The 12,286-nt window shown below is 44.2% G+C and overlaps 1 protein-coding gene across 1 annotated transcript in view; it reads left to right on the forward strand.

The window, feature by feature from the left end:
• MRTFB (myocardin related transcription factor B) overlaps positions 1 to 12,278 on the forward strand; it is a gene marked incomplete at its 3' end in the record, with an annotated part of 33,815 nt that extends 21,537 nt beyond the window's left edge. The window contains exons 10-15 of the mRNA XM_083372766.1: positions 3,185 to 4,201; positions 5,216 to 5,359; positions 6,469 to 6,627; positions 7,613 to 7,750; positions 9,960 to 10,020; positions 11,746 to 12,278. Coding sequence (XP_083228892.1) covers positions 3,185 to 4,201; positions 5,216 to 5,359; positions 6,469 to 6,627; positions 7,613 to 7,750; positions 9,960 to 10,020; positions 11,746 to 12,278 — 2,052 coding nt within the window. The remainder of the gene's footprint in view (positions 1 to 3,184; positions 4,202 to 5,215; positions 5,360 to 6,468; positions 6,628 to 7,612; positions 7,751 to 9,959; positions 10,021 to 11,745) is intronic.
• Positions 12,279 to 12,286: the final 8 nt, after the last annotated feature.

Genomic DNA, 12,286 nt, shown 5'->3' on the forward strand with positions numbered 1-12,286 from the left:
AAATTGCTAAAATGTGGTATTGTTTTTCAGTTTACAAAAAATGTAGCTCTAGATCTAGAGCAGGGCTGTCCAACCTTGGCATCTTTAAGACTTGTGGACTTCAGTTTCAGTTGAAGTCCACAAGTCTTAAAGTTGCCAAGGTTGAGGACCCCTGATCCAGCGTGTCTCCCACAAATTTCTGCATGCTAGATTTCAGTGAAAAACGATGGGGAATTTCAGGCACGAACTGCCGAGGAGGCAGGCCCATATCACCTGTGGGTGGGGCCGTGTGAGTTTTCTCTCTCTCTCTCTCTCTCTCTCTCTCTCTCTCTCTCTCTCTCTCTCTCTCTCTCTCTCTCTCTCTCTCTCTCTTTCTCTGTCTCTCTCTGTCTCTCTGTCTCTCTCTCTCTCTCTCTCTCTCTCTCTCTCTCTCTCTCTTTCTCTGTCTCTCTCTGTCTCTCTCTCTGTCTCTCTCTCTGTCTCTCTCTCTGTCTCTGTCTCTCTCTCTCTCTCTCTCTCTCTCTCTCTCTCTCTCTCTCTCTCTCTCTTTTGCATGATGCCCAATCACAATCTTGCTGTCTTGTTCTGTCACCAGCAGGGTGTTTGCCCAAGAAGAATGCTGCTGCAATGAGAAGTCAATGAATATGTTAAAAAAAAAACAACGAGATGAAACAAGTTGTGCCAATTGGCTTCCCTTCGGCAGAGGATAACACAACAGTGTTCTCCAGCTTGGCAACTTGCGAGATTGTGGACCTCAATTGCCAGCATTCTTGCCAAGCTTGAGAAACCCGGAGGGCCTTGACGGGCAGAGGGAAGACTACCTACTATGTCAGTGAAATAAAGGAATGAAACTTGAAGCCAGGGTCATGCAAATTCACAAACACCTCAGACAGTCCTTCCTCCCCATTCACAATTAGTTCAAAGGAGGGAGACCGAGGGAACCCCATTCAGGATTGCAAGATTCTGTTACCATAGCCATTGTGATGGAAGTAGATTCAGGTCTACACGGTGTCTGATTCTTAGCCTGGTCTACCTTATAAGAGGGACGTGGTGGCTCAGCTTGTCGATCAGAAGGTCGGTAGTTTGGCGGGTCGAATCCCGAGTGACACGTAGCAGAGTGAGCGCCTGTTACTCGTCCCAGCTTCTGCCAACCTAGCAGTTCGAAAGCACGTAAAAATGCAAGTAGAAAAATAGGGACCACTACGGTGGGAAGGTAACAGCGTTCCGTGCGCCTTTGGCGTCTAGTCATGCCGGCCACATGACCACGGAGACGTCCTCGGACAAGCGCCGGCTCTTCGGCTTTGAAACAGAGATGAGCACCGGCCCCTAGAGTCGGAAACGACTAGCACGCGTGTGCGGGGGAACCTTTACCTTTACCTTATAAGGCTAAACTCAGACATGTTGGTGCCGAGTTGAAAAATATGCTGAAAAGAGCACCTAACTACCCTAGGGACACAGACAACTAACTAACTGGTTTTTTTTGGGGGGGCAGAGGGGAATGGGGAGAGAAATATATTGCTGCTTTAAAAGCAATAATACTAACAACAAGACAAGGGCAGACGTAAGAGAAGTTAATAAAATTATGCACAAGGCAGGGAAGGCAGATTACAACGAATTCTGCAAATAACAGCTACGAACTAGGGTTAGAGTGGCAGAGGAGATGGCTCCACAGATATGGACTGCAGAGAGCTGGCCGTAATCTTTCAGCTTATCTTGTCTGTAGTAGTTATTAAGTGGATAAATGGGATCGGATAGCAGGACACAAAGGATGTCAACCCGGTGATTTAGAAAGGCAGGCAAGAGGGGGATAATTTTAGCATTCTGCCTTCAAGTACTTGCCTATTAATAGTTCTGCTTCGTACAGCTGGGAAAAACGAAATTGCAGCTGTTAGCAGTTAACGTTTTTAAAAAGAATAAAGGGTTAATCCCTAAGATGCAGTTAGACTCCCGTCTTTTTGGTATTTTCTGCTATAAATATTTTCCTTGGCCTTTTTAGCAGAGAAGAAACTTCTGGTGCAGAGACTCTTAAAACTGTGGATCAGGGTTTGCTCTGGAGTCATGAGCCGTTCCCGGGTGTCCCATTTTTTTTTTTTTTTAACCTGATCAGGCTTGCCCATGCTGAGTGAGCGTTGCCGGAATTCATTACCGCCTTTGTGCCTTGTTTTTGCCTGCTGCAGCCCTGTGGCTGGTTGCAGAACCACAAAGTGTGGGAAGCCCCCGCCATAAACAGATTAAAATTGAATGATTAAATGTCAACGGTACGTTTATTTCTAGCCCAACCCTAACCTTAAAGAAGTAATTAGTCTTATTCATGTGGCTTTACACAAATCCATTGTTCATTTTAGGGGGAATCTGCTCGGATTAATTATGACAGGAAGAAGTGAAGCTAATGGACTGTAAGCTTCTAGAGAAGTGTTCAAGTGTAAAAAGATTGCCATCTTTTGAGTCTCACTCCCTTTTTAAAAGATGTCTGAAATCCTGTAACTTCTGAACGCGTTCAGTTAACGTTGTAAATAACCAACCTGCAAGGACTGTCTGTAGGGATATCACAGAGGCCTTTTGGCAACTACACAAATTAATGCTGTGGTCTGTATAGCTGCCTCTTCTCTCAACTCCAGAGATTATATCTGTAAATAGTAATATTTTCACTGTTTGGATTGAGATGGTTTCTTTGTTTCAGGAACCTCACTCAGTAAGACTTTTGAACTATTAAACCAAAATACCTCTTTTTCTTCTTGGCTTTCAAAGACACGCAGAACTGAAGCTGCTCTAAAAATGCATTCTTTCAAAAAGGAATGAAAATTAAATGTTATCCAGCCCAAGAGGTCAGAGCTCCATGGACATCTTACCACACAGCTTGTCCATCAGCAGAGATGTAGATGTACACAGGAGTAGAGATGTATAGATACAGAGACAGGGAAGTTTCAAACAAAGCCCTGAGTTCGAACATCTTCTTTAGGCGGGATGCACACGGCTCCCTTGCTTGTAGTAATTTTAATATTTCATGCTCATTATTCAGGGCACATTATTATACTTTTCGGTTTTATTCTGCAGGATTTAAGTAAACGATATATTGCTGGAGGGTGTTGCATCCAGGGGCTGGTCATTTCTTCTATTGGATTGCTTCATACTAACGACTTCATTTCTGTTAAAAAAATCACCCTCTCCTCTCCTCCTCCCCCCCCCCCCGTTCTCCCCATTTCAGGTAGCTGAACTGAAAATGGAATTAAAGCTAAGAGGATTGCCTGTGTCTGGAACAAAAATAGACCTCATTGAGCGTCTGAAACCCTATCAGGATCTTAACAATAATTCTGTTGGCACAAGTAATACGATGGCGGCAGCTGCTCCCACTAACGGAACCAGTAAACCTGCAGAAGCCACTACTCCATTCCCCACTGCGCCGTTAAATAAGCAGGCCATGATTTCTGCTCCCAGTTCCTCCTCAGAAACAACACCTGTTGCAACTGGCCACAAAATGGGACCCCTGGAACACGTGGGCTCCCCTTTGCCCATTTCCCCCTCTCCTTCGGAACAGTCCAGTCTCGGAGCGGACGATTCTAACATGGCCGATACGTTGACGGAAATCATAACCATGATGTCTCCCTCGCAGTTCCCGAGCGCTTCCCCTCTTCGAGCAGCCCCAAACGAAGACGGCGGCCATACGTCCGGCATGGACCTGGACGTCACTGAGAAGGACCGCAAGCTTCAAGAGAAAGAGAAGCAGATCGAAGAGCTCAAGAGAAAACTGGAACAAGAGCAGAAATTAGTGGAAGTGTTGAAGATGCAGCTGGAGGTCGAGAAGCGGAGCCATCCTCCTCCTCCTCCTCCAGCCCAGGCGTCTGCTAAGACGCCGATGCCTTCGAATCGGCAGCCTAACAACAACTCCGTTAAAGAAGAAGGCACGCTAGCAGACAGCCCCACGGCAAGGCCGTTGGCCTCTGATGCCAGCCATGTTTTAGGGCAGCCCAGGCCAGCAGATCTCCAAAATCTGGTTGCCAAAAAGGCCGTGGTTGTCAAGCAGGAGATACCCGTAGCCAAGGCTGAGCCCCAGAAGGTCCTATCTCAGTTCTATGTGAGTTCACAGAGACCGCCGCAAACTGCGCTCGTTGCCCATCCTCAAGCCCTGCTGACTGCTCAGGGAACTGCCCAACTGCTACTGCCACTCTCTCTGCAGGGTCCAAATTCAGCCACGTCGGTGCAGCTCCCTGTAAGCAACATCCAGGTACATTTTGGGGTTACCTTAATCTGCAGCCCACTACTAGTCCAGGAGAAATTTCGTGAATGCAATTTGAAACGTGCTAGCTGCTAACTCCCCAGGTCGTGCGGACGAACCTGGGAGCTTCCTGTCGTGTTTTGTGAAAAAAACAAACCATATTCCGGTTCCGAAGGCAAATGAGTCGTGGTTGAATATCCACTTGACAGAAACATGCACGATGGTTTGGGGTAACAGGCTGTCTCGTGGAATTAGGGTCATAGTTAAAAGAGCCCCCTGTAGACCTGATTGCCCTTCAAATGATCTCCGGCATTGTCTTAGCAAATTGCAAGGGTTTTTGATTGATAAATTGGCGCAATTGCAATTGCTTTGCGTTCCTTCATTTTCAAAGAGATTACAGATCCTTGTAATGAGTGGAAAACTGACAATGCCATAAGCTCAATTCTTCTACCTTTTCCAATGAAGTGCTATAGAATCGGGGCTGAAATAGTAACAGGGGGTCTAATAGGGAATCTAAATGCGATTGGGGTTTATTCTACCTCCATTTTCTAGGGCAAAATTAAGTGAGCAAAAATCCAAATGCTCACTTTGAGCTGAGAAGGTTCTTATCCAATTAATATATTAAACAGGTGCCTGAGTTTGACTATGCTTTTCTTTCTAGTATTATCCCTAAAAAGTGTCTTGTCATCACAAGGCAATCCACGTAAATACAGGCAGACATGCACATCTTCCATGTGATAAAAGTTTGAATTTGGCTGCAGAAGGGTTATTAAGGCATCCCCATGTGTCCAGTTCACCAGTTCGTAGTATATTGTAGTCGATGGATAACCATTTTATTCCATATAGTTTTCGGAGGGGCTTAAATTTGGTAGAAGTCCAGCATAGTGTTTGTTCGTTTTGTTTCCATTTAAAATAGACTTGGAGATCTGCAGAGTGAAAAATAATGCCATCTTGGCTGCCTTGATGTTAATGCAATTATCTTCTGCATCCAACAAATTGAAGACATCCATTTTTATCCTCTAGGTTCAAACACAAGCTGGTCTTCCAGCCATCACACAAGTCTCTACTTCTGGTTTGGCCCCCAAAGTGCCACAGATGCACATGTCAGCCCCCAAACAAAATGTTTCCCCGCAGCATGCAGCTGGCCAAACCTCAGAGAACAGAAAGGTTGGTGAAGGTTTATGTACTAAAGGATTATCTCCTGTAGCTAAAGTTCTGTATTCTTATTACTTGTATGGGCTTGTGCAGTCACACTTCAATAAAATAAGATCCGGGAGGGAATAACATGCAGCATGCAGATTTAGCTATAGCAATAGCAGTTAAACTTATTTACCGCTGCACGATGCTTTACAGCCCTCTCTAAGCAGTTTACAGACTCAGCCTATTGCCCCCCCCCCCAATAATCTGGGTCTTCATTTTACTGACCTCGGAAGGATGGAAGGCTGAGTCAACCTTCAGTCAACCAGAATCGAACTCCTGGCATTGAGCAGAGTTAGCCTGCATTGTAACAACTGTGCCACTATTCCTTCCTTCCTTCCTTCCTTCCTTCCTTCCTTCCTTCCTTCCTTCCTTCCTTCCTTCCTTCCTTCCTTCCTTCCTTCCTTCCTCCTTCTTCGCAAGCAATAGCCCTTAGACTTATATGCCGCTTCACAATGCATTACAGCCCTCTCTGAGAGGTTTACAGAGTCAGCCTATTGCCCCAACAATCTGGGTCCTCTTTTTACCGACCTCAGAAGGATGGAAGGCTGAGTCAACCTTGAGCCGGTCAGGATCGAACTCCAGGCTGTGGGCAGTGAGTTAGCCTGCAGTACAGCATTCTAACCACTGCGCCACCACAGCCCTTTTATTTAATCATCCATTGCCCTGTTGTGATGTTCAAATTTAGACAGAATGTTGGTCCCTTATTTGAAAAATAAAACGCTTGATTTACTTTGCACGGATAAGCACATGTGTTTATGTTTTGGTTTGCGAAGACGTAGGAATTTTCCTCTGCAAGTTTCGGCCGTTCGACATCTTCACACCTCGCACCCAGGGAGGGTCATGTTGTTTGGAAACAATGCAAGGGCTAACTCAAATAACCTTCTTAAGGAAAATACTTGGATTCCTTTCTGGACCGATTGGACTCAATTTAAGTTTTACTATTGTGCTATAAATATTAGGGGTTGTTTTTGGTTGGTTTTTTTTAGCGTTTTGCTATCCACCCTGCAATTTTTTTTACGTTTAAATTTTATTTTTTTTATGGAGATGTTTCTCAATAATGTTTTTGGTTTTGACAGGTGTTTGCTCCTACCTCACCTAACGCGGTGTTTTCCTACCAGAATCCGTCTGCTACAAACCTGCAGCAACCTTTGTTTAAGCAAGCATCAAATACGACGCCTCCTCGCTCAGGGAACCAAGCAACCTTAGTGCAAAATGGACCGAATCCTCTTCAGAAGGTAGAACACTGCTTGGAGGCTGGGGTGACCGTGGGATGCCTCTTTGCACTGTGGGGGAGCCAAAAAAAGAAAAGAAAAATTAACACAATCTTTGCATAAGAGTTTTTAATCTCAAGGACATTTTGGAAGAGAATGAGGTTGTTTTTTTTAAAAAAAAGGTAAAGTCATACCAGGCTGCATAATCTCTTATGCAGCCCTGTGGTGTATCTTGTTATAGCTCACATTGTAGGGGCCATGTGCTAGTGGTAGGCATTTGTCACGAGCACAAAGGCTCTTGCACACGCAGGTATTTTACATACCTAGAACACTCTTAAAAGGGACTCGGTGGCTCAGTGGGTTAGGACGCTGAGTTTGTCGATCAGAAGGTCGGCAGTTTGGCGGGTCGAATCCCGAGTGCCTCATAACAGAATGAGCGCCTGTTACTCATCCCAGCTTCTGCCAACCTAGCAGTTTGAAAGCACGTTAGAAATGCAAGTAGAAAAATAGGGACCACTACGGTGGGAAGGTAACAGCGTTCCGTGCGCCTTTGGCATCTAATCATGCCAGCCACAGGACCACGGAGACGTCCTCGGACAAGCCCTGTCTCTTCGGCTTTGAAACAGAGATAAGCACCGGCCTCTAGAGTTGGAAACAACTAGCACGCATGTGCGGGGGAACCTTTACCTTTATCTTAGAACGCTCTCTTAGACCCAGGCCTGTATCCGCTATCACCATCACGGTAATAGCAATAGCACACGTAGCCTTATATACCACCTCAGGTGCTTTACAGCCCTCCCCCTCTAAGGGCTGTGCAAAATTATCAACCCCTTGATTTGAGATTGCCTTTAAGGACAAAGCAGGATAAATACGCCACGTGTCATAGTGAGCAAATGAATAACATTTTTTAAAAAGGGGAGGGGGAGAGCTGGGTCTCTTTAAAAAACATTATTGAAAATCTGTTTTGCTGCCCCCTTCGTGTGCTGACTGAATCCATTGTTTCTGCCAGCCGCCTTCCCCAGCTCCGTCCCAGCAATACCTTTTGCAACCGTCCTTGTTCAGCAGTTCAGGAACCAAAACGAAAGACCCGCCACGCTACGAAGAAGCCATCAAACAGACTCGCAGCCTGCAGTCTTCCCAGCGAGAAGTAAGTCGAACAGCAGCTACAGACATTTGTTCATTTACTCTTTAATATGTGTTCTTGAGGCACCCAGCTTCAATAAGGAACCGATAAAGAGATGTGATGTGAGCCCACTGCTGCTCGGCCCTTTTAAAAAAAAAAGAAAAAAGAGAACAGAGGCGAAGATGCATAAGATTGTTGGGGGCAATAAGATGACTTTGTAATAATGCCGCTTGGGGTGTGTGTGAAAGCCCTAATAAGCAGGCATATACATAGAATGAAGGCTACTGCTTAGCTTGTAAGCCGCCCTGAGTCTTCGGAGAAGGGCGGGATATCAATGGAATTAAAATAAAATAAATAAAATAAATAATTGCAATTTTCTGAAACCTTAAAGCGAATTGGTCTCTGGAGTGTCTGCCATGTCAACATTCCCTCAGAGGGCAGGCAAAGATAGCTATGCCAAACCATGGAATTGGGGTTTGGCTCAACGAATGCTTCATCAAAAAAAAAACAACAAAACAAAGAGAGTTTTCTTTGTAAGGGAGACCAAAAATGTGTTAAGAGGAAGGGAAAAAAAAGCAAGGTCGTCTAAGGACAGGGCATCTGTGACAAGATAAAAGGCCTGCTTACTCGTGAGTATAGCGGATGGAATATGACTTTTAACAGTCTCAGCCAGCCAGTTGGGTGACAGTTTTTTTTAATAAAGGCTGTCAAGGATCAAAGAGAATGAGGAGATTTTTTAATAGAGGAGGAAGGAAGCCAGATACTGGATTGATTCAGCAAGAAATTCTGCTTGGCAGATCATGACAGATGCTGCTGTTCAGTTCAATACCGAAGAAATTGTAGTTTGTCTCTCCTCCTCTCCTTAACGCTGGGGAAGAACCTGCCAAGTTTTGCTCAAGCCGCCAGCTGGAAGGGCGTTGCACACAAAAGCGTTTCAGTTGGAATCACCAAATTGAGCTTGCCAGGGAAAAGAGAATTTAACTCAATTTCTTCACGAAAGTTACTTTAAAGCTTTGGCCCTGTTGTTTTCCTTTGATTTTCGTTCTCCGTTCCTCCCTCCTGACGTTTTTGCTTATTAGCCAGAAGGCTAAAAATTACAAGCAACTGTTGCTGGGCAGGTGTATAACTAATTCTGAAAATAAAGGTGCCTGATCAAATAAAAAGCCAGTTCAAAAAAGAAATCCTGTGTTGCACAGTGCAATTAGTCTCAATACTATTCCCAATTATTTTGTTCCATTAAACGATCCGTGCAGCTTTCAGATAAGGCCGTTTTCCTTCTTGGGATGTGGGTTGACAAATATTAAGGATGCCACTATGAATTTACTGGCAAGGCAGAGCCTGGCAGTCAATAGATATTGTTGGGGACAGGCATGGATGAGAGCTTGTCATCCGTGATATGATGATCCATGGTCATCCAGTGGCATGATCTTTCCTCTAGTTGTTCCATAAGACAGAACAATATGAAAATTTGGGACAAAGGTCAATGCAGCTGGACATTCATGGCAGAAAGCAGCTTTAACTAACTGGCAGAGGAAAATGCTTGCTGCTCTTTTTCTGTGTAGTAAATGCTGTAATGAACATGCTTTGAACAGATGTTCCTTGCCAGGTCTTTTTATTTTGATTTCTGCTCCCTGTTATATAGTAGACCTCTTTGTACCATAGAAGAGTGTGTGTTTTTTTCTCAGGCTGTTTTGCAAACATATTTCTCAGAAATGTGTTTTGCGAACATATTTCATGTTTACTCCAGTTGAATTCAGCAGGGCCTATTTCTGATTAAGTGTGCGTTTGGACTTCAGCTTTAGCAGAATGAATTCTTAGCAATTAATCTCGAACCTGCAATATGTCCCTAGCTTTCTAATGCATTAATAGAGACAGGTATCAGATTATTAACTCTTCAGGAACTAGTGGGATTTTTTTTTTGTATATCTGTAGCTTAAATACAGATGATAATAATGAGAAGAAGAAAAAGAAAAGGAGGAGGAGGAAGGGACCTTGGAGGTCATCTAGTCCAACCCCTTGCTCAGGCAGGAAACCCTATACCATTTCAGACAAATGGTTGTCCATTCTTTTCTTAAAAGCTTCCAGTGTTGGAGCATTCACCACTTCTGGAGGCAGGTTGTTCCTGTACACCACTACATTCTTTCATGATTCCAAGCTATCATAGAATACAAATCATCTTTGTACTTTGGGAAATGGTATGGTAAAATAAAGAAGAATTTTCCTTTGTTGACAGATTTCCAATGCCCACAGCCAGCATATGGACGATCTTTTTGATATCCTCATTAAGAGCGGAGGTGAGATGCACATGACTCTATTTGAGGATGTGATTTTTTTGAATGTCTTTCATCTAGACTAGAGGACCGTGTTATGAGTGTTCTAAGGAATAAGATGTAGAATCCATTGCTTTCATTTTAATGGGAGAACAACTTGTATTTGTTACTGGACAGAATTTATAGAACTACAAAATTAGTCCAGGAACAGAACATTGTTCCCTCTGGACCAGGCCAAACCTCCTCCCAAATCATACTGTTCCAGGGGCATTTTGGCAGTTTCTGAAAGTGAATCATTTGAGCTGGAAGTGCTTTCCCAGTGATCCAGCCAAGCCATCATGTTTTGAATGTTAACAGGCAGGCTTAAGGCCAGAGGTTTTTCAGAATATCCTGTGGCTGGATCGACTCGCTTGGCACATCCGTAAGTGGACCATTTTGGAATTCGGCAGTGTTTTGGCTGAATCAGATCAAACATGGCGAGAGGGCGAAACCTCCAGTCGTGGTTTAATGTAATATCTGAATCAGGATTCCTAGATGGTTAGTTTTCTGACAGATCAGAATCTGAATACAGGAATTTTGTCTTTGGATTCAGCCTTGTGAGGAAAGCAGCGAAATGGGGATCCTGAGTCAGACGTAATCCTAACCAAAGGGCAAAACCTCTGATTTCTTTGGCCAATTCTCAAGCGTTCTATTTTAGGATTGTACCAGTACCTGATTATTTGTGTTGTTTGTTATTCAACACCGAAAATTGGTTACTTACCTCTGTGTTCGACTTTGATGGTATAAAGCAATCTTGAAACCATCTCAGTTTGGCTTGGTCCCAGTTTCTGTCTCAGATCAGACAATTATTGATAATTCCTTAATGGGCAAATGGAGGGGTAGTCACAAAGAAAGTCTTGGGAGAAGAAAAAAAATTGAATAGTTGATTCGCTGACATGGGTATCTGTTTGATAATAAACAGATGACAATTTCAGTTCAATTCATGGATTATAGTCCTAAATTATTTCCCTTGATAGAAAGCAATAATAATGTTTTGTGGCAAGCTTTTTCCCCGGGGAAATCATTTAGGACTGTAGTTCATGCAAAAATCCTTTTTATACCAATACTGTTGGTAAGTTCTTTATACCAAAGTACAGAAGTCAAGATTGACTCAGAGGCTTAAGAATAGTATAAGTTTAGGGCATCAAAAAATTATGTATTTTGTTAAAGCAATCCATTCAAGTGAGCTGTTTCCCTTTTACTTTATGGATTCAGTGAAATATAGAGCTGGATTGGTCTAGTACAGAGGTCTACAAACCTGGCCCTTTGATGCCTCGTGGACTTCAACTCCCAGAATTCCTCAGCCAGGCACACTGGCTGAGGATTTCTGGGAGTTGAAGTTCACAAGTCATAAAAGGGCCAAGCGGGAAGACCCCTGGTCTAGTGGTTAAGGCATCAGGCTAGAAACCAGGAGAGGTGAATTCTAGTTCCACTGTAGACATGAAAATTTGCTGGGTGAGAATTGGGCCAATCACCAGGAGATGTGAGTTCTAGTCCCACCTTAGGGCTGGCAGCCGGCTGGGTGTCTTTCGTTGAACCCTTCCCTTTTCAGCCCAACCCATCTCACAGGCTTGTTGTTGTGGACAAAATAGGAGGAGGAAGGAGCATTAAGTATGTTCACCAGCTTGAAATATTTATGAAAACCATACAGGCTGCATAATTTTTTTTTAAAAAAAATTACTGATTTAGTCACCATTGTCTTTTCTGCAGAGATCTCTATGCCCATGAAGGAGGAACCTGCTCTGATTTCCAAGATGAGGCCAGTCACCGCCAACATCACCACCATGCCAGTCAACACAGTGGTGTCACGTCCACCCCCGCAAGTCCAGATGGCCCCTCCTCTCTCCTTAGAACCCACAAGCACTTTCTCTTTAGCTCTGGAGAATCAGTTAGAAGCTCTTTTGGAAGGAACCCTACCACCAGGTAACGGGATGCCTCACCTGACTGGCGGCAATGAGGACAAGGAATCCTTCTCAGTCATTGAGGATCTACAGAACGACCTCCTCAACCAAACTAGCCTACTAGATCACTCCCACTCACCCATGGAGACTTCGGATTCACAGTTCACTCCCAGTTCGTGTCTATCGCTTGACCTCCCAGACCCAAATCTAGACAATATGGAGTGGCTAGACCTCACCATGCCGACGGCTTCTTCGGGATTAACGCCTCTCAGCTCGACGGCCCCCAGCATGTTTTCAACAGATTTCCTTGATCCGCAAGATCTGCAGTTGCACTGGGATTAAACTGAGAA

This window comes from Vipera ursinii (genome assembly GCF_947247035.1).
Source record: "Vipera ursinii genome assembly, chromosome: 13".
Lineage (NCBI taxonomy): Eukaryota > Metazoa > Chordata > Lepidosauria > Squamata > Viperidae > Vipera > Vipera ursinii.